The sequence below is a fragment of the Bacillus rossius genome (assembly GCF_032445375.1).
Source record: "Bacillus rossius redtenbacheri isolate Brsri chromosome 4 unlocalized genomic scaffold, Brsri_v3 Brsri_v3_scf4_1, whole genome shotgun sequence".
Classification (NCBI taxonomy): domain Eukaryota; kingdom Metazoa; phylum Arthropoda; class Insecta; order Phasmatodea; family Bacillidae; genus Bacillus; species Bacillus rossius.
This window is the reverse complement of record NW_026962010.1, coordinates 17,985,750-18,009,064: the sequence shown is the minus strand read 5'-3', so window position 1 is coordinate 18,009,064 and position 23,315 is coordinate 17,985,750. Positions and strand designations below refer to the sequence as shown.

The following is a 23,315-nucleotide window of genomic DNA, read 5'->3' as shown; positions in this document are numbered from 1 at the left end:
TCCTTGCAGGTAGGTACATGCATAAACAAATAGTAACTGTGCCTCAAAAAAACTAACAACGTCCAATTGTACAGCAGAAATTCCAGTTTTGAAAGCACCATGGACCGTATGAAGCCCACAGCTACCAATTTTGTAGCAACGATGGCGAATCTTCACCAAAAGTGTCTGTGATATGTATTTTCAAAGCTAACAAAAATGCCCAGTTTACGTTGAGGGCATCCATAGATACTTAAAATTAAATGCACCTGTCTGTATAATCCGAACGTGGGAAGCACATGGTGCAGTACGTACGTCAGCAGGATAACAGACCAGCTTGAACTAGTTTGTATCACGTGATTTAACGCCACTTCCAAATCCGATGGTAAATAAAAGAAAATGGACGTGGGAACTGTTCGTTATTTTCCATTCAAAAATAAAAAAGGGGCGCGATTCACTTGATGCTACGTCAATGCAAGCAGATCAATTAACAAAAAAACGTATTGCCAACTACAACCTACCAAACAAAAATTCCCTGATTTTTAAAAAAATTCCCTGATGTTTCCCTGATTACAATATTCCCTGATTTTTCCAGGTTTTCCAGGTTTTCCAGGGTCAGTAGGCACCCTGTATTTATTGTGAAAGGGTAAAAATTACCTCCCCTGAGCACCTTTGTCTTTCTTGGAAGAGAAGGCCGGCCATGGAGTCAATCAGCATCTGTACAAGGTACCAACAAGTCACGTGTCACGGGGTGGCTCAGAATTAATATATTAATGTAGTGGAATAGACAATTTTGCAGCTGTGGTCTGGGCTATGCCATACTTGAAACCCTTTTGGAAATTTTGAATTAGAATTAGTTCGACCACAGTCGACGGTAACAGCCAAAAACAATGATCGAGTAACTTTGTCATTGTTCCGAGGACTAAGTCCTTCGGCTTCTACCGTGGGTTACAAGCAACCAAGGGATTTACTTGCTAACAGAATAAGATTTTCAACCTTCGGAACCTTGACTAAGAAATTTGTGTTTGAGTCAGTTTTTATGACCAGTTTGTAATTTCAACATGTATTTGTTTTCATGGTTGGAAGATGGTGGGCATGGTGACTTGTGAATTTTCGTAATGATAAATAAAAAACAGTAAAAATCAGTTGGTGTCCGAGAGACCTGATTTAAGCAATCAATTATTGACAGTAACATCCTTTACAAACTTAAATATTTTTTTTATGAGAATTTTTAGACACTGTGTTAACAACATACACCTACAATTCTTGTTATGTACAGTAAAATTATGTTCAAATATATGTTTCAAAGTTTATTTTTAACTTCACGTTCACTTGAATACCTAAACATTTTTACATCAGTAGCCTTTTACAATTTCTACTCCTACAAAGCAGAAAATCCTTTACGTTCGTAGCAACTTACCGATTTACCCACAGAAAAGTCGTCTGTATCGTATGAGTCGCAGCTTTAATTTGGGTCATAAAAATAAAATTTTCTCCCAGTAAGGGTCGCACCATATATCTGTCTACAGTAGAGTACAAGTGAAGTCTTTGTTCCGTGTCTCAGCTTATTGATGCATGGCACTGGTGTTAACCCTTGATCCTCTTCTTGTTTGCTTTTTGTGCTACTTTATAACTGTAGGAGGGAGTGAAGCAGCGGCATTCTTGCGCCAACTTTTCACCCTCTCCCTCTACTGCTTTACAACCCCTTCTAATAACTAACAAAAGACAGCCCTATATCCCTTCCCGGCTATTGTTTTTTGAAACCAGTCCTCTTACAGAACAGGAAAAAAAAATGCATCAAGCTACCCTTTCTTGTCAGTTTCTTTTATTAAAACAACCATGCACATTTACAGTCAGCGAGTGCAGGAGCTGAAGAACCTAAAAAGCCAGGCTTGAAGTACCAACTATGGCTGTAGTTATTATGGAATGTTGCATTTGAAAGCTGAGGATTCTTACGAAAAAAAAAAAAAAAACATGCTGGGTTACAGTAGCATCTAAAAACCTCTGTAAAGACACGTGGAAATAGTGCCAGTTCATGGACATTTACAAGTATGGAGGAGGGAGGGAGGGAGGGAGGGAGGGAGGGAGGGAGGGAGGGAGGGAGGGAGGGAGGGAGAGTGAACCGTCAACACCGCTACATGGCCACACACACTAACATGACATACACATACAAACTCGCTGGTTTATTTGTACAGTTCCTCTCCTCCAGCAGAGTGCCAGCTGTGGCTGGACGACCAGGCAGACGTAGCACAATGGCGGCCAGTCATAGTGCTTCTCATACACTGCTCAGATATTTGAACTAAACCACTTATACTTACTTGTAACATATACATATTAAAAACCAACACAGGAGAGTTATTTACACACATACTCAAGGCACACAACCATTGTAATTTTTTTTTTACCCGAAGGTAGAAATTTGCTTCAAGAATCACACTACACTTTAATAAACTAACAATCGGGATGATATATGCGGTCCATACGCGGGTGAATACAGCACATGTCGCTGGCATCACGTGAACAGGGTGGGAACGCGGAGGCACCTGGGTACGGCTGCAGGTGGGCGCCCACGGCGGTTATCTGCCGCACTCCCTCCTCCTCCAGCACCCTCACGTCCGCGACCCCCTCGCCCTTGGGCACGGAGTAGACGCGGGCCTCCGAGGCGTTCGACCAGTACACCAGCTGCCTGTCCGTGGTCAGCGCCGTGGGCGGCAGCCCTGAGAGCAACGCACGTCCTCACAGCACTGCACCACTGTCAGACTCATTCACCCAGTACTGCTGTGCTCGGTACATTTTAATAAAAAAAAAACACTTAACACACAACAAATATTATTGATAAGCTATAAACAATGTTCGTCAAAATGACAGAGCTCAAACAAACAATTTCCCATACAATAAAACTATATAGTGTTTACTTTCATTAAAAGTTTACAATCAACCTGAAAAAATTTATGGGAAGTGTATGAAATAATGAAAAAAACTATACTTTATACTGAACTATAAACAAACAAACATGAGAAATCAGTAATCTGCTAATGCTTCCTTCACCTTAAAAATTTGATTGTTTCCAAAAAAAAATAGGTACTATTTTTTCCAACCTTTGTAACTTAGGATTAATTATGTTGATTGATTATGTTGATCCCATTCTTGGTCAGCTAGTTCATCCTTAAAGTACCTTTAAATAATACTAAGTTGTTGTGACGAGTGTGTGTTTGTCCTACCTGTTGGTGCAGTAAGGAATAGGATACCGGATAAAAAAAGCATTTAACTATTACTAAAAAACAAAATATACGTAAATATACTGACCAAAAGAAATGCTTTCAAAATTCAAGTTTTATCATAAAAGTGATGAAATATACTAAAACATTTTGGTAACAGTACCAAATAAAAAAACACTGAATATGTGAGGTACCTTCATATGTCTTCACAGTGGCGTTCACAAGGACAGAGCAAGTGCAGCCACTTGCGTCCGTGACATAGATATGATTCTGCAAGCCATCCACCCACAAAACCATTGGGTTGGTTGCATCGGTGTGGTCAACGGCCATTGCCTTGCCAACTGGGGGATTCTCCAAGCAGTTGCAGTCCTGCTCCTGGAGTGTTCTCCGCCTGGTGACACAACCACAGCAACACTGTGCATTGTCACAAGTGTTGGGCACTGTCAAACTCCAGTAACACGTGAAAAGAGGAACTATATGAGATTCAAAATTTACATAGTCTTGGGAGTGTCTTTAACACTTACTACTGAAAACTATGTTTTTTTTTAAATTTTAGTTTCCACTACTGCACATTTATCTGTAAACCCACACTTGACCGGCATTAACACACATTTGTGCTTTGCATCATAAAAATTTTTTAAATAACATGACAGAAAAAATGTTTTAATAATATATTACAAAAAATATAAAACTATAAATACATTAAAAATAAAATATTACCTACATCTCAAGAAAACCAAAAACTTTCCAAAATAAAGTCAATAGGGCTTGCACAACCCAAATTGTAATGAAAAGTAAAGTTTAAGGATATATATATATATATATATATATATATATATATATATATATATATATATACACACACACACACACACACACACATACATACATACACACACATACACACACACATACATACATACACACACACACATATATATATATAATCAAAGGATAATTGGGAATACTATTGAAATATAATACAAAAAAAATAAATACATAAATTCCCTCCAGTTAGTGCTTGTGCATATATGTAGCCATACAAATGGCATATTCAGGATGACCAAAAATATTTGATTTAGAAATTCAAAAATTTGAACGACCAAAATTGTGTTCTCAAGGTTCAGTAAATGAAAGAAAAGGGATGAGAATAATTCAAAGCATAAACGTTATTCACTAGGAGTGTATGATATGCACAATATCATCATTGCTGATGTACAGTTCTTCACATCACCCTCTACCTAAGGGGTGTGAGATTTATGGTTTATGATTTATCAAATTTTTCCTGACGATGTTAAACTACACTCAGTATGAGCGGGGTGGGAGCGTGGGCAGGGCTGGGCAAAGAGTAGTGAAGGGATAGCCTAGAAGTAGCAGGGAGATCTCTAAAGGATTTTAAGGAGAAAAGGAGAATGGGAAGAAGAAAAACTCAATGGATGAGAAGTGCTTGATGGCAAGGAGTGTGGCTGAACTCAGGAGAACAGAGAGAGGAAAGTAGGGAGATGCTCGTTACCAGACTTGTGCCCAGTTGCAGCAGTCTTCAAATCAACAACGTGTGTGTGTCCGTGTGTACGTGTGTGTGTGCCCGTGTGTAAGTGTGTATGTGTGTGCCCGTGTGTAACTTGACATTACGAGTGACTTATCTTCGCGGTGAACTGGAGTAAAAGGAGGGCAAAAGAAGGGTGTGACATCAGACGGTGGTCAGCTGTTGAACGAGGAGTGTGTCGCTAGCCGCGGGCGGCATTGAATGTCGAGTAGGGTTTAATCAAGTGACTGGGGTTTTTCGCGAACCAGAATGTGGTACGGTTATGCCTTAGTGTTCATTGAATTTGGTTTCTGATTTTGTTACTGAATTTGGCACATGACAATGTCCGCCTTTTTGTGTAATTCACACTAATGGGAGTGCAACATTTTCGTTGAGGTAAGCCTTGTGCCAATGGAGTGTGCATGTTTTGGTGCATATGAACAAGGTACCATTGATTTTGTCAAGAGTGGTACTGTCCCTTGTATCCAGGCCCCTGCTGAAGATTTAATATCCCCTGAAATTGTTGAAGTTTATCGGTGGTGTAAAATTTTTAAAATTGTGAATTTAGTGTTTAACTGTTACACGAAAATACCTAAGCTAATGACAATGTCAAATGAAGAAACCTAGTGTACATTAGTAGCATTTTGGAAGCAATTTTATTGAAGTCCTTTAAACTGTATGAGACATGCAGCTGTTTCAATATGAGTGATATACGTAATTTTGCAATGACAATAAATGCACACATGAGTAAAGAAAAACTGGACCTTTTACATAAAAATAAAAATTTAATGTAAACATGTTAATATTCACATTACTTCTTGTAGGCATTGTAACCAGTCCAACTGTTTACAGTCATATTATTATTTTGATTATTATTGTAACATTAATTGTATATTTCATGAGCCGATCTTATGTATTTAATTATTTTATTGTAAAGAGGACAACCAAAGTTTAACATATATAACACATCTAATTGCCAGAGACAACACACTTTTTAACTTCAGGGTCCTCTAAGCACTATTCTTTGGAAACTTTATTCATTTGCCTTAGTTCAGCACTCTTACACGCTAATATCCAAGTTTTATTTCACTATGCAGTTAATTTGGTTTGCTGATTGCCCTATAGCTCCTTGGTTGCTAGGGACGGAAAATAAATAGTGAGAAGGAAGAAGGCAGAGACGCCATCGCCATCTTGCAGCGGGAAGACGTTTCTCGGGCTGGGGCGAACCAAAGCCTTGGTTGCCGCCCGAGTAATTGAAGACTCGCGTCATCCGCGGTCGTGTGCTATACAGAATTCTCCATACAATTATTTGCGAGAATAGTTCTAGACTGAATAAGTCTCAGATAGGAAGTATCGGCGACATCTAGTGCCAACTTCCGTGTCGGTCCCGTTCGTCCCCGTAGTGGTTCCGGACGACTGATGTCAGCGCCAGCTACGATCGGCCACGACGTTTGGTGAGACCGATCCAAATTAAAACAGACTTTTTAGGACGAGAGGGAAGCCGATTCTTCTGCCAGACACCCGGCGATATCAGATCTTCGGTAGCTCGCCAATTTCAGCTTCCAGCGTCCAGTGTTCCAGCGTCGCGGCAGAGCACCTGGAGGTCCTAGGAAGAGAGCCTCAAGCCTCCGACAGCTTCTAGCTAGACCCGGCATGGTAGTCAATGTGTTCCTGTGACGTCATTTACATCTACTTACTGACACATAGGTCTGACAAAAATGCTAACATACACTGTAAATGATTTTGGTTGTTCCTCTCGCTGAATTGCATGTTGACAGTAACTTCACGTCAATATCTAAAAACACATTAAAATCGCATGTTTTCCAGCTATTCCTATTTTATTTATGGTAAATGTCAATTACGTCTAAAACAGAACTGGTCATAGGTAATGCAAATTTTCACTCGTCACACAACACTATCGAATTTCTTTTTAGTAATTACTCTCTTGACAGTAATACAATGCAGTGACGTGCTAGCTGGATTAGCAGTCTGGATAGTCACTCCAGCAGCAGCGTTCCTGAGATCTACTGCGGAGAGAATAGGCGACAAAACACTGAGAATATTCATATTTTATGATAATAATTATTGGCAGTGTAGACTTTCACAATATATACACCGCAAAACCCCGCGATAGTACCCGAGAGTCACGACAGTGGCACCCATTATCGTGGGGCTTGTACAATTGGCCACCACCATAACCACTGTGACCGACCAAGGAAGGGGAATACGCTGTTTTTAATTTATTTTAAATGACCTTATTTATTTTTAAGTAGTATGGTAATATACTAAGAATGCACATAGGCCATTATGTTGTATTACATTATAGTTTGGTTTGTAAGTACATTCATAAAAAGGTTTTATGTGATAACCAATTCATGCACCTATAACTTTTGGTATGTAAGAAATGCTCTTACTGTTTGTGTTGGTACCTATTAAATTTAAAGGAAAGTTAGCTATTTTTTTTACTACTCCTACCTGACGATACATCTATTATTAGTTCTGTTAGCGTTTAAAAGTTTTTTACAATTAGAGCACATCCCTTTGATGCAAGAGCAGGTCTAGAATCAGTCGCGGGTTTCATAGTGTTTGAATTTTCACTTATGGTAGCCCGCGAGGATTTAACACTGCTCCCAGCTGGGTGTGGAAATTGTGTTCACCGACTCAGACTTGGGGTAGTGACCACAATATAAATATATAATAAAATTTTTTTAACATAAAATGAAAGAATTCTGATGTAAATAATGACAACCAACAATCTATGGTCAGAATGAAGTTAATGTTTAGGAAATCAGTGAGAACAAATTTTTTAAGAAACTTTGTAATTACTATTTTTCCAAGAATGTTTCTACCCTAAACTAGACTTCATAAAACCAAATATTGTAGTGTACACAACTCACAATCAACACCTGAAATGGGAGTTTCATCCTATCATCCTTTCTAGGGTTATCACTATTTACACCTAATGTTTACAATTATCAAACAGAAGAGATTTTCAGTCTCATTTTATAATCAATGTCAAGTAAAGTGTGAAAGAATATTTTTTTTTGTAACACCATGATGAAATTAAAGCAGGAAATGCAAACTGTTTGCATACTCAAGCAGTGGCGTAGCGTGCCATCTCGGCGCCTGGGGCGGGAGACCCATTTTGCCGCCCCCATTCTATAGGTGCTTACTTAAAATTAAATTTCACATGCAATGAGGTACCTTTTATTGAAGTTAAAATAGGATGAGCGGTTTTACAAGCGGATTCTACGGGCCTTATGAGCAGCGAAGTCAGAAATAACTTTGTCAAAATCAATATTAGCAGCCAATTCTTGTTAAATCGACAATATAGCCAAGTTTGATAGTCTAGCGGAGCTCATAGTAGATCTGAGGTAATTTTTTATTAGCTTCAACTTCGAAAAACTTCTCTCACAACTTGCAACACTAATCGCCAAAGTCAAATATATACGAATCAAGATGACTATATTTGGAACCGAAATTCCGAGATTCAGTTTTTGAATGAACTGGAGGAGCTCCAGTGGTCCATTACCACTTATATGTTCCTCTGATTCAGAACAGGCAACAACAACAAACTGCTAAAGACGCTTCCACTCCATCTGAAACTCGTCCTTGTCGATGTCTTCTAATACATGGGAAAGATCACACTCGAACTTGCTGTCCAAAAGTTTCGCTGGCAGCAAAAATTCCGAACTTGTCCGATATTTCTTGAATTTGCTGGAATCGAGTCGTCATTTCTTGAATGATCTTGTCGAATGATGCGGTAATCTCTCGACGGATTTCCTGTTCGTGAGACAAAGCTGCATCTTCAGAAGATTCATCGCCATGCATGCGTTTTTTCCTACGAATTCTTCTCGTTTTCAGTTCGATTCCGAGTTTTTCGCAGAGAGTCTTAGCAAAGTCAATTGCTTCTTGCACGAAACGGTCTCTACTTTCCACTAAGAGGGTTTTCAAAGCGCAGAGTTTCTGAGCACACTTATCCACACTTAGTCCTCGTTGCTGCAGGTAAATCTGTGCGTCATCTACTTCAGGTAGCACTGCAGCCCAAAAGCCAAGAAAAGTTAGGAAGTTAAATGACTGCATGGCTGTCAGGAGAAGACTGGCTCCCGATCTTGTTTCGGAAGTTTGAGATGAATCTGTTAATTGTTCCAGTACCTCAAGAACTACCTCAAACTTATTTTTAAGCATCTTGACAGCTACATGTCTAGCGCTCCAGCGCGTTTCAGTGACTCGTTTTAATGCTTGACCTGTGACGGCAACCAAAGCGTTCCATCGAACAGTTGATGCGGAAAAGAAGGCAAACAGCTTCTCCAGAGTTCCAAAAAATGTCACGGAATCCACTGATTCAGAAGCAGCGTGTACCCCAGCCAAGTTTAGTGAGTGGTTTGTGCATGCAACGAATATAGCTTTCGGATTCGGTGCTTTAATCCGGGCTTGAACTCCATTGTGGATCCCTGACATTGTGGCAGCATTGTCATAAGCCTGTCCTCTCAGATTCTGTATGTCCAGTCCGTCTAATGTTATCTTCGCGATTATATCGTTGCTGAGATCTTCTGCATTTTTTCCTTTTGGTTCGAAGAAGTCAATGAAAGATTCTACCACTGCGACTTTTTCTCCTTCGATATGTACGTATCGCAGAACTTGGCTCATTTGGTCATTGTGGGAGATGACTGGTGTGCTGTCGAAGATTACGCAATAATATTTAGCTTCTTGAATACGACGGATGATGGTGGATCGAACTTGCTGTCCCAGTAAGTTTATAAATTCATTCTGGGTTTCTGGAGATAGATACGAAACTGAGACTCTTGCTCCCAGCTTTATCTTTGTCAGGTGTTCCATTAGAAGAGGGTCGTATTTAGCTAGGAGGTGCACTAACTCCAGAAAGTTCCCGCGATTGCCACTATCATCTCCTCGAATGTCTTCTCGATGTCCTCTGAAGGCCAGATTCTGTTTGGCTATGAACTGGATAATATTCAGCAACCTGTACAGTACATCCCTCCACTTCTTCTCCTCACTTTCGAAAACTTCTTGTTTCTGATCGATGGTTGCTTTACAGTTCAGGCGAACTTCCAACTCCTTCCATTTCAAGAAGCTCTGTTCATGGCCCAGGCTATTTTCATGGTCTCCTATTCTTGGATTTAGCTTCCACCATTTGTTGAATCCTTCTTCAGATGCGAAGTTAGAGCCGGAATTGCCAAACAGCTTGCAAGAAAAACAATACAAGGATTGCTTCAAAGGCGAGTACACCATCCATGTTCGGAGAACCTTTTCGCCGTTAGATAATGGTTTGTAGAACCACTCTTTGGTTAGTTTTCGGGTACCGCCTTTCGTTGAAGTCCCTGAGCGAACAACATCGGCAAATTTGGAATCGATGTGCTGTACTGAGTCAGATCCGCGACATACTAGAAGCGTTCTTACTTCGTCGGTCATAGGAGAAGGCCAGCAACCTACATCGTCGAGATTCACATCTTTGATTTCGGCAGGAGCAGAAGGCACGATTTCAATTATGTCTTCTTTGGCAACATTCACTTTTTCTGCAGGCTTATGACTAAATGCTTGAGGTACTTTTAATGAGTCGACTTCGTCTTGACCCTGCTCTGTGGTGGGACCAGAACTACTTCCAACTGCGACGGCAGGTACGTCTTCTTCTTGTACCTGTAAAATAAGTTATGTATTCCCATGAATATTGGCCGGAGGACACGTTCGAATTTCAAATAAGTATTTTATCTATCACAAAACAAAAGTGGTTTTGGTGACGGCGCGGTTTGCCGGGCTTATAGGAAAATTTACAAACAAAATTGATTTTGTATGGCAGCTACCTTTTTTAGAGTTTCCCGGTAAAAACTGACTGAGTAAGCCATGTTATAGATGTTATTAAAAGATAAAATGACGAGAAATTTGAGAAAAATCGTTGGCGCCATTTTTGAGCTAAATGAAAAATTATGTTTTCTTTGTATGACAGGTACCATAAATAATCAAGATATCCAAAAACAAAAAAAAAATATTCCTAGACTACTATTAGATTTACAAAACATCCCCTATTGAAGTTTTAAATTCAAGTAGCAGGACAAAATTCAGTCGTAAACTTAAAAAGATGTACCTTAACTCAATGTAATTTATGTTAATATACTCCATACTTTTTAAACAATAATCAATGTTCAAACAGCTATTAGAGCAATTTTAAGTGTATTATAAAATAGATTTAATGTACGAGTGTGACTCCGTACTCGCAGACAAACCTAGGTGAATAGGTTTTGCGAGACTAATGTAAGAAATATTGTAACTTTTGTAAACAATAAATAAATAATAATAATAATAATAATAATATAGGAGTTTTACTGTGTCCCGGTTTGCGGAAGTTGTTTGGTTTGCCCTGGGTTAAGGTCAAACTTTACAGTACAATGCGTAGTACTAAATTCAATGAGTGCGAAAGAGAGGCATCGACACGGGCCGACGCGTGAAACAAAAGATTTTGTATGAGTAATTAACATAATAAGGAGTGCCGCTCAACTCAGCTCGCGCGCGCCGGGCGGCGCGGCGTGATGCGATGTTGCCGTTCGTATGTAAACAAACAAACGTTATAAAGAGCTCTGTCAGTGATTTCGCAGTTTTTCTTTTAAATAAATATTAAAAAATAGTTGGTTCGCAAAATTTTAGATAAAAATGGAACATTATAGTGTGTCTGACACATGTAATGGATGAATCATAGATCAGATCTCAACCCGCTTCACCGGCGACCCGCCCCCGCGGGTTGCCGCCCGGGGCGGGCCGCCCCCTCCGCCCCACCCACGCTACGCCACTGTACTCAAGTTTGCCTTAACAAACGTACCGTCTACTGACTTTCACGGCTGAGAAAAATGGCCGGATCATTGTTCCATCCAGCCGGCTCTTCATTAAGTATCCAACGCCCATCTTGTTGAATTCTATCCAGTACAGTGAGCTGAAAAATTAGAAAGAATTTTTAGAAGCTGGAAAAATGTGAATACATGAAAAATTTAAATTAAATACTAATTAGAATCTGGGTTCTGGGTGGTGGTGGTTGCTAACCCATCACTTGTGGGTTCTTGATCCCAATACCTCGACATGACTCACATTATCACTGTCAGTACCCATGTGGTTGGGAGCTAACTATGATCTTAAAGGTTCTGATGCCTTACACCTCTGTGCTTGGCCGTGCGACGTAAACAACTGTAAAATTTTATTGTCATTACACTTGTAGTAATATATTATATATAAATGCTTGTAGCAAACATTTTTTGATGTAATATAAAGTATGAGAAAATTCTGTTTCGATCCAATGGATTACTTATTAATCAAACCTCCTAAATTGAACAATACTATTTCTAAACAGATCAAACACCTCTATTATATGAAAAACTCAACAAATTTGAAACTCCCAAATAATCTACAAAATCCTTATTGATTGAAAACTCCTGATTATTTTTACAACTCCTGTTTGATCAGCAGAATATCTTATTTAAAGGTACAGAAGAATCAGCTTTGATGATCTTATTGAAACTCTCAATTTCAAGGTTTTGCAGAAATAAAGAATCAATCAGCATCAATTCTAAAATCATTACATCCAATCATCCCATCCTATTAGAATTAATGTAATTGACCCAACACTAAAATAAATAATATCTTTTGTTATAAGACATGTTATTGCATGGTTTAACTATGAACTTGCCAAATTAATTTTCTGTCCTACCATAAAGATACTGCAATCTTATGTGTGTTTATTATATTAATTTTTAATAGGATGTTACATATGAATTAAACTTCAAAAAAGAGAAACATATTTTTGTCACAAGAATTTTTTAGCTCCAGAACATTATGATGATATGAAAGACTGAAATTTAAATGTTCTACATGCTGCATTAAATATTATCTAGAGTAAGCAAATCTGACATTCCATAAGCTTGCCAATGAAACAAAATGATAAACTGGAAATGGAATGTGCCACATTATAGTAATCGAACCACAACAGAAACGAAGCAGTAGATGAGTTGTCCACTTACGTCTGCCACGTCCGGACACGCTGCTACAAACGTGAAGGAAACAGGTGAGTTAGCAAGGCGGCCAGGGGAACAGCAGCAGCAGCGAGAGGCACGGGATCAGCGGCAGCACTAACCTGGTGAAGGGGGACAGCCGGAGCGTGCGGATGATACGCGGCCTCCAGAGGACGGCCTGAGCCTCCGCGATGCCCCGCCTCGTCTGGCTGAGGTCCAGCCGATACACCAAGGACCCCGCCCCGCGGTCGTCCAGCTCCGACCAGTACACGTAGCGGCCCACCCAGTCCACCGCCACGCTCAGCCCGGAGTTGTTCAAGGTCAGCATCTGGACATGTCGCACAAGCACACCTAGAGCTCTCCATCCGGGGTTGGAATGCCTCAACTCACCTACAAGAACATGCACAAAGACATCACAATATAATGTGCTGCATGTTGCAGTATAAAGATTTTAACACACCTGAATACACTTTACACTAGTGTTGAGCGATATGGATTAAAAATGATACAAATCCAATCACCAATACATTTTTTTTATTAGATCCGAATACGTTATACAAATACAGGTAAGATTCAATACTTTTTGTAAAAAAAAATATCACTGTGCAAGTCTCCAGAAATTAAATATTTGTAAGTAATAAGGCAGTGACTTAATAAAGTTCCCTAACTAAAATGAATTTTAGTTGATGACAAAAAGGATGACAAAAATTATTTACCTGCATAAAATTTGTGTATAGCATGATACACATCATGCCTTTGATTAATTGATCCAAGTATAGTCTTATATTACAGAAAAATTGGAGTAAAAGATGTCTACATAACTGTAACAGGTAAACAGAAAAAAATGAGTGACATTTGAATAGCTGAAATATTACTTTGTTCATGTGTGTCAGATGTTTTAAGTATCGATTTGAAACTATTATATCAGAAATCCAAAAAATTGGGAATATTGGCTGATTCCGATACTAAAACGACAACTATTTTACTTGTAATCTCACATGTTTAAACAGTTCAAAATTTAGATAGAAAAGAAGTATTATCAAAACCAAAACTTAAAAAAAGAATGACAATCCACATTATTTTTAATTAAAATTTTGCATAGAATTCAATGGTGGCTTAGTGGTCTCTACTTATAACACCCAAAGAAAGATACACCATTATGGTTTAGCTGTGAACTTGAAAAAAAAAAAATCCATAGAAAATTTTATTCATATGATAGAAACAAGTACATAGGTTCTAGATCCTTCTAAAACATTTCAAATATTTTTATTTTTCAGATTTTATTTTTGACTTTGCTAAACAGCCACCATGCATTAAATAAAACACAGGGGTGGGAAAACGTTTAGCATACAAATGTGAAAATATTTTCAAGATATTACCATGGAACCTCTATAAGTACAAAGTTGTACCTTTTGGGTCGGCAACTGGTGCACAGGTACTGACTTACTTGCTTGACAAAGTATTGGGAGACATAAAATTTAAGTATATTTTCAAATATTTAGACCATGTAGTTTACTCAGAAACATTTGAGGTGCACACTGCCCACCTCACATAAGTACTCAGTACACTGCGTGATGTAGATCTAACAGTACACACTAATAGGTAAAATTTGCAGTGAAGGAAATATTCTTTGTATGTAATTTAATTCCAAGTAAAGGAGTCACCATTGATCTCAAGCACACCCGAGCCATTATGGAGTTTAAACGCTCAAAGGATATAAAGATGTTGCCTGCTTCAACAGCATGGCTAATTTTTGTTCTAATAAGATTGGTATGTTGTGGCAGCAATTTTGTTTCTTTGTTATGTACGGTTGGTATGACTGTATGAGCTGTGTGTGTGTAAAGAGAGAGGATGGTGATGAAGGCATGTTATGTATAATGAAGTGGTTTTAACAAGAAAAGAATAAAGAATGTAGAATCCAGAGACAGTGTATTTTATTCAATAACAACACTAAGTACATACCCAATTTTGCTGAACATGCAACCCCCTAAAAACTCTGTGCAAAAAAATATGAAAACAGTTCCACTGGGGAAATTAACAGTAAAAGGGATACCAATTCCTGACACAGGCCATTGCCAGCCCTCCAGTTTTACACATGGCTGATTTCACTACACTTTTTATACTACAAACAGACGTATCTAGCATAGCAGCAGGAGCAGTCTTGTCACAGGAATTCAATGGTTGCTGTCAACCGCTTAACCCATCACATTTGCCTCTTGTACACTAACACACAAGAGTAAGAAAAGCCTCTTCAGTATAGGAGGTAAAATGTTTGGCAGTAGTTTTTGGCATCGATAAATTTAGACAATTTTTGGAATATAGAGAATTTCTTCTAGAAACTGATAATCAAGCCCTTGCATGGCTTTTGGCACATCCAAAGTAGTTAGGAAAACTTGGATGCTGGATTGCCAAAGTTTCCAATTCAGCACATAAAAGGTTCCCAAAACATAGTAAGTAGATGACACACTTTCTCGAAGTTCAAAAACCCCTTCAACCAAACTCTTCCAAATAACCCCACCCCAAATCTGTGTCATGCTTTGCTCAAAGAGTTTCCTTTGGTATTTGAAAACCTTCAGTCTTGTCATCAATCAGACCCATGCACTTCCAATATCATTGATCGAGTAAAATCAGGTTCAGCTCCAAAAGTCTACAAATTTTCCACAAGACTTTTGTACCGTCGGATGCAACAATCAAAATCTATTAAGGTGGTTTTACCCCAAAATTTAACACACATGATTTTTCAATATTATCACTCCTCTTCCCTAGGTGCTCATTTAGGTACCTATCAAACAATCTGAGGTATACATTGTCATTTCATTTGGGATGGCATGCATTGTGATATTTTTGAACGCGTCAAGCTATGCAAACTCTGTGCCCTCAGCAAACCAGCCCAGAAAACCCACTTTGGTTTCTTGTCTTCCAATGTAGCTGATCGCTTGATGCAGAAACTTTTCACTGATGGTCACACCATGCTACTGGTATGCATTGACACATTCTCAAAATCTGTTTGGCTCATTCCCTTAAGGAAAGCTACAGCGACCACTACCATTTTGGCACTGCAAAACCTCATTTTCAAGACTTCTGGCCTACCATCCATAATTGTCTAGGATAATGGCGCACAATTTACATCCAAATCATTCAAAATCATGTGCTTTTCTCATGGCATCAGTGTGTCACCACATACCCATATTAGCCGAAGCTGTTGCATGCAGAGCGTTTCAACAGAAACCTCCATTCTGAGCTCATAGTGTATCATGGACACACAAAGGATACTTGAAACACCAATCTTGTATGGTTACACATGGCATTCAATTATGCCTGCCATGAAGGACACAAAAAAATCCATTTCAAGTCATGTTCACTTATCGGCCCAACACACCTCTTTCCAATTTCTAGTCTTTGCAAGACCTCTTGCCCGATGATCCAAAGGACATTAGGGAGATTTGAAAAAGAGCATACAAAAACCTTAAACTCGCACATGATGTAAATAAAAAAATGTATGATAAGCTACGTTCACCTAACCCTACAGGTAAGCAACATTGTGATGTGCAGGGCACATCCCCAGAGTAAGGCAATAGAAAAGAAGTCAGCCAAGTTCTAGTATCACTGGACTGGTCCCTTACAAGTCCAGCATTTTTTGATGCCAGTTACAGTGGCTTTAGCAGACCCAAGTTCTGGCAAGTATGTGACATGAGCTCACATCTTCCATTTAAAGAAAACACAGTCTAACATGTAGTAGGGGAACAAGATCGGAGCAAAACTGTAGATTTGTATAAGAATTAAGAAACAAATGGAAACTCACGAACACTATAGAAAATTTTTTTGAATCTTTTAATATTTATGGTATCTTACAGTTCCGCCTGTGTGGCTTCTACTGCAAGGGTCACTAAAAACTGATCCCCCTTTAAAATGAATGTACATACTTGAAATGGGCGCTCACCTTATATTAGTTGTATTTGGTTGTGAAAAAATGTGGTTTTATTATTATATCTCTGGATATCGTCATAGTAGCAAAATAAAATATATATCAATTTTTAAGACTACACATAAGTTTTAAAAACCAAATGTTTCATCAAAATTGGTTCAGTAGTTTTTGTGCAATGCTCGAACAAACAACCAGACAAGTAGTCAGACATACTTCTGTTACAGTTTTATAATAATAAAGAGAAAAAATACTGCACATTAAACTTGCATAATTATAACCTAGTCAATACTGTGAAAATTAGCAAACGTGGTTAAAAGGCTTTTCAAAAACCAAATAACTAAGTATCCGAAACAATTATCTGGCTAAACATAATTTTTATTTAATTAAGTTAGTCCAACACAGAAGTTCAACTAGTAAAAACATTGTACATAAGGTAAAATTTATTTCAAAACTGACACATAATAAATATTGAATTATCTGAGTTAATACATAAATTCCTAAATAAAAAATTACAATAGATTTCCTAATGATGAAGCAATTTTCTTACAATGCATTAACTAAATTGAGCTTAGGATTCAATTGGTTTTCCTATGTGATCAATGAGTGTCAATTAAGTTATCGTTAAATTTGTAAAACGGTTCAATTAAAATATTTTTGCAACAGTCTAAAAATCATTTCTAACTTGTAAACTAAAGAAAATAACTATTACATTGAACTGAATATAAAGTGCTTCAAAATGCCTAATACTAGAAAATCTCATGGTAAGCAATTCTTCCAGACTCTGAAGTCAGTTTAACCACTGAGTAATTTAAGTGTACTACAAACAATAAAAGTTATTGATTGTCCATCAAATAAAGAAATGTCAAAACCAATTGAAATCTCTACTCAATGTTAACAAACTTAAATGACACTTTAGTACATACATCAATATATGCTTACACAACATATTATGAATATTGGTTATATTCAGTCCTGGATTTACTTGGTAATGCAGAAGTTGGTCGTAGTGGCAAGTAGCCGTATCATGTCAGTGAATGGAATTATTTGAGGCATAGAAAATGTCTGTTCCAGCGCCGAGGTGTCCACTCACTCTGGATATTTATCACACTTCCCATAAATATGTTTCGAAGGTCACGGGTCCTGAATTTCAGTCTCAGCAGATGTTAACTTTTGATGTGTTTTAGACTAAAAAATCTTGGTAAAATAGTTTGTAATTTTTAGTTTCACTGCGAGAAATAGTGACTAATTCTTCTGATAGAAATTTAGTCATCGCTTCGTTGTCAACAATCAATTGTGCAACACCATGCAGTATATCTTGTTTAATTAATATTATCAAAGTTATCAAGCTCAGTAGCAATTATGTAGATAATTCGTAGATACTTTCTAACTATCAATAATTCATAATTTTTGGATTAAGTTCATCATCACCTTTCCATGCAGAAACCTTTGAAAATTGATGACGAAAACCTGGACACAACTAGTTCCATCTGCGATGAAAATTATACTGATTATTCCAAACTTCTACTTAATTACATCAAATTACCAATCATAGAATCTGTTACAGATCTGTACTACTTTTATACAGTGTAAATACTAAATTCATGGGTCGATTCTCAAATTAAAATAAATGAAATCAAATTCTCTGCTTTAAAATTCACTACTTGCAAAAAACATTCTTCATTTATATAGATTAGTTAATGTACAAAATAAAATCATAACATTTAACAGATTACAAAGATGACTTCTCATTGGTCATAAACAAAATAAATATAATCAAAAATTGAACTAAAGATATTAAATGGCATTCAAACAAAACAAACCCATAAAGATATGCTGTGGAATTGCAAAGAATAATTTAGAAAAGACATTAAACTTTAAAACAGCAATTCATTTACAAGAATCACGTGATTAGAGGAAGAATATTCCTTACACCATTACAAAAAATATTAACGACAATAAAATACAAACAAAAAACTAGGTCACCATGACCTTGAACCTACATAACCAGCTGATATACTTCGTTTTAAAACAATGTCATAATAATACTCTGTAAAATTGGGAAGGGCAATGGCTTGCAATGCCACAAAAAGTTTATACCAGGCAGTGATAGGAGTGAGAACTCTGTAGTTATGGGCAGGAATATCTATCTTTTTTTTAAAAATGATTCATGAAATGGGGAATTTTGATCTAATACAATTTCTTGGAAATACGCCTTTGCAATTTTGCACAGTCAGTCATGAAAAAAAATTCAAAAATTCAAACAAAAAATTAAAAATGAAAACATAAACCCACAGAGAACAAGCCTAAACATGCTAATGTCAAACAGATAAACCCAACCATGAACCCTAACAGGTATTATGTACAACACAACAACGACAGCACCGACTAACACATTCAAACTTAAATATCGGACAGCACGAGAATTTCGTGAAAGGAATTTAATCATGAAAAAAATAATAATAACAGCACAGACGAATACAGTGGGCTAGCAACGACGAGACAGTTGCGACATTTCGGGAACTGGCATCTGCTCCCGTCATCAGGCATTCTCGAATTTTTTTTCCACGACAAACAGTGCAAAACTGCAATGGCGTATGTCTGAGAAATAGTTTTTAAAAGGAATCTCTTTTGAACGTGTCGAGGTGAAGGTGCAAACACGGTGGATGACCTCACCCAGGGCCGGTGCAAGGTAAATTGGCGCCCTAGGCGAAAAACCTTATGCCCCCCCCCCCCCCCCGCCCACGGACACCCCAAAACAAAATTTTCCTTGTCTCAAAATACATCACGTAAGACTAAGATTTTCTCAACAATCAAATGTAAGCAGGCTTGTGTTTTTTTCCTTTTTTTTTTTTTTTTTACTTTTTTACTTATTACAAATCATAAACAGATCACCGTGGAATTTAAATAATTACTTATATCAATATAAACATTCCAAACTGTTATAAAAATCCATTTTCATCTAGTTTCAATAATCGTTAAACATATTACATGAGCTGTTATGTGTCGTGCTGCGCCGCCCCCAGGCGGTGGCCTAGTTCGCCTGCACGGACGCGCCGGCCCTGCCCTCACCTTGGCCCGGGCGCCGCCCACTTCGGAGGAGTACAGCTCCTGCGTCTCGCTGATCCAGAAGACGCGGACGCGGCGCTCCTGCCCCGCGAAGGCAAGGTCGACGGGCGGAGTGCTGCTGGGGAACAGCACCTGCTGCCGGCGCTTGTCCCAGTCCGACAGCTTCACGGCGTCCCCCGTCGCCAGCAGCAGCTGCGGCACGGGCCTCTCCACGCCCAGGTCCGCCTGCACCTGCCCGGTCACCGGCCCGGGCCCGATGCTCGTGTGCGCCGCCACCTGCCGCCCACGCCCCCACGCTTGCTGCTACCGGTACACCGTTCCTGCCATTCCCTGTGTGCTAACTGTATCCAGAACTGAAAGGCATTTTTTTAAATTTTATTTTAAACAATAACTACAGTATGGATTATGCATGGAAATACTGAAAATATTTTCATGTGGACCAGTTTTTGATTCTGTAGGGGAAAAAATTGTATTGAAATAAAGCAATTTGTACAAAATAATTTTTTTTTTTTTTAATTTTCGGATTTAAAGCCATACTAAAAAATTATTTATCAGCTCAGCTGTCACATGACACATGAAATACTGTGTAGTCCAAAAGTTGAAAAAAACCAAAAGTCCAAAAGTCTAAAAGTCCAACTCACCATAAAATTATAAAGTTTGTGAAGCAATGACTCAGAATTGGAACTGAGCTGGGAATCAAGGTAAGAAACATCATCAGAATCATTGAAATGTCTATATTTTTATATATATACTAAATTCCCTGACTTATCCCTGACTTCCACAGGTGTGTTATATTTTACATAACAAAACATTTGATCATGTTTGTATTAATGATATGTCGGTTCTATTTTTTTTCCCCCATTCTCAGTTCGATTTTCCAGTTCTTAAAAATCGGTTCTCAGTTTTAGGTTAACCTCCACACAATTTCAATTCACACCAAAGATACAGTATGCCCTAATCAATGGTGTGTTTGTTAGTTTAACATGACTCATTAGTACAAAACTTAACCATAATTGGACCACATACAAGCCACCCAGTCCCAAGTGCAAGTTGTTTCTCGTGTCACTAGATGCAATTCTATAAAAAAAATTAATCCCACTCATACTCTACTTACAATAGATATTTATATCCATGAAATAATTCCCTTGTCTTGCAAAACATTACTCCTCAGAATACTGGAATTGTTATTGTCATTGGGTCGTTTCATTTTGCTTGAAAATCTGTGGCTGGGAAAAATTTAATCGACTGGGATGAGAATGTGTTGGGGCTGTCAGGCATGCCAGAAGAACATATGACAGGAAAATATCCTATTGGAGAAGGGGATAGGAGTGACAAAAAAACTCAGCCAGTCAGTGCTGGAAGTATGAGATACATGGTGGTGTAAAGTACCTGTCTTGTGGCCTTGAAAGCTTTTAGAGCAAGGGTAAGCGAATAAAAACAAAGTGAGTTTTTGTTTTGAGTGCTGAATCAGCACACGGCCTCCAAGATACTTGGTTCATTGTACCATTATTACTGTGTGTGCGGACCTACTTGTTTTAATATTTAAAAAAATAATTAAATAACAAAAAATTCCTGAAAATTCGTCAATGGATACAAAAATTTGGGATTAAAACCATTTATAAGTAAATTTGTGAGTGAATTCGAAGTTAAAATACCCTTTAAATCATATTTAACTTTCATTAAAAAACATTTTTTTCAAATTCATGTGTCGCCATATTTCAGAGTCTCTAGTTATGAGTGATGTACAGCTTCAAATGTCGTAGCTAATACCTACCTTTAATTAGTATAAGACAGTTTTAAATCATGGTAAATGATTTTTTTATATTATTTTTAAAAGTATATTGTGCTTGTGTTATTTTTCTATAGGTCTACTTTTAGTTGAAATGATCATCCCTGTCTGCTGGTGAAAAGAGAGACAAAAAAGGTTCGGGATCTCGGTACAAAGAAGTATGTTTACGTTCTAACACTTCTTGCCAGGCTTTATCTTTCCATCTGGGAGGGCCAGTGGCTAGTGGCTAGTGCAAGGCGGTGAAGGAAGGGAAGGGGAGACTGCCCATTGTCAGTGTCACCTGCAATTTTCAAAGATTTACCAACCATTCTCTTGTCACATGGGGTTTAAAATGAAGTAAAAAAGATGTGTGCGTGTCGGTCGCCGATGATGTACTGCGGTGTTTTACAGGAAGTCTATTGTATTTTCACTGGGAAAGGTTTAGCTGTTATGCTTTCCACAGAACTAATACTGACATTATATTTACGGTTCTCAGTGCCGGTTAATTAGCTGAGAAACTGGGGGAACCAAGAACCGGGACCGGCCCATCACTGGTTTGAATAAAAACCAAATGAGATTAATTTTTCCTAGGTACTTTACGGTAATCGTAATAAGCACTAAGGCTGCAGCATAAGCACAAGGCACAAATTCTGGATTCATTCCCACCAGTCGTTACCTGGAAGTAATATACAGCATTGCTGTTGAGGTTGTGCATGACGTATTCACAGCTGTCTGGGTTGGAGAGAAAAACATCGGTCATCTCCATCTGTCCGTCTGGCGACTTTAACCAGCACTGTACGCTGTAGCCTTCTATGAGCCCGTTCGAGAACTCTGGAGGGTCCCATCTGAATGACACTTCTATTTCCTGTTAGTAAAAACCACATGTCAAATATACAACAAAATTGAACACACATTAATGTATCAAATTAATAAAATCATAGGCAACATAGTATACATTTGCTTCTTCCAAGATATTTATTTTTGAAAGTTAATAACTTCCGATTTTTAAATAACTACACTTGCAAATAAGTATTTTCCGCCAATATCAGCCTGTTTGTGCCTGATGACGGGAACAGATGCTAGTTCCTGAAACATCGCAACTGTTTCTTCATAGGAAACTGACGTCGTCCGGGCCTGCGGCCCCTTTGAGCCCGATATGCCACCGCCCAAACACCACCATCTGTTCAAACCTCCCGCTTGTGCGTGCATGCGTGCGTGCGTGTGTTGCTAGCCCGGCAAGAGGGTGCTTAGCTGCAGTGCGCCGCACCCCTAATTGGTATTAATAAATATTGTAATCCTTTTCTTTTCGCCCCAAAATAGTGTCACGACGGCTATGCATGTGAGTGTTTTTATTTAACTAATTCATGATGTTTTGTTATTTAATAAGTGCAAGCACGAACAAGGACGCTCCCTAGCGGGCGATGGAGGAACTAGCATGCAACTTCATTTAAACCATTTTCTAGCATATAAGTAATTATTACAGAAGGTCTGGGCATGGATGTAATGTACTAATTTTTGTAAAAGGATTTATGTATTTTTCAATAGTAACCCGGGGCACGCCTTAGCTAAGTTGTAACGGTAATTGTGTTCGGCGCGAAGGGCGCCATGTTGCCTCCCGCAAGCCCTGGTCTATCCCCAGTCTCCTTCTACAGCCGGCCCAGAGCGGACGTCTCTGCAGACACCCCGAGGACATCACCGTTGTTTCACCAAGAAGTAGTTCTGTTAATTAATTTATTCAAATCGTTTTCTTTTTTATCCTCGGGGCCTCTCTCGATCGGAGAGACTGCTTAATTAATAGTTATTTACTCTCCAGAGTTTTCTATCATCT

At 38.4% G+C, this 23,315-nt stretch overlaps 1 protein-coding gene across 6 annotated transcripts in view; it reads right to left on the bottom strand.

The window, feature by feature from the left end:
- LOC134541667 (proto-oncogene tyrosine-protein kinase ROS) overlaps window positions 1–23,315 on the bottom strand; it is a 270,841-nt gene that overhangs the window by 46,934 nt on the left and 200,592 nt on the right. For all 6 annotated transcript variants that reach the window (XM_063385273.1, XM_063385274.1, XM_063385275.1 and 3 more), the window contains 6 exons: window positions 22,164–22,352; window positions 19,723–19,995; window positions 12,851–13,056; window positions 11,549–11,659; window positions 3,389–3,585; window positions 2,520–2,693 (listed from right to left, as the gene is read on the bottom strand). In XM_063385273.1, the coding sequence (XP_063241343.1) occupies window positions 2,520–2,693; window positions 3,389–3,585; window positions 11,549–11,659; window positions 12,851–13,056; window positions 19,723–19,995; window positions 22,164–22,352 (1,150 nt within the window). The remainder of the gene's footprint in view (window positions 1–2,519; window positions 2,694–3,388; window positions 3,586–11,548; window positions 11,660–12,850; window positions 13,057–19,722; window positions 19,996–22,163; window positions 22,353–23,315) is intronic.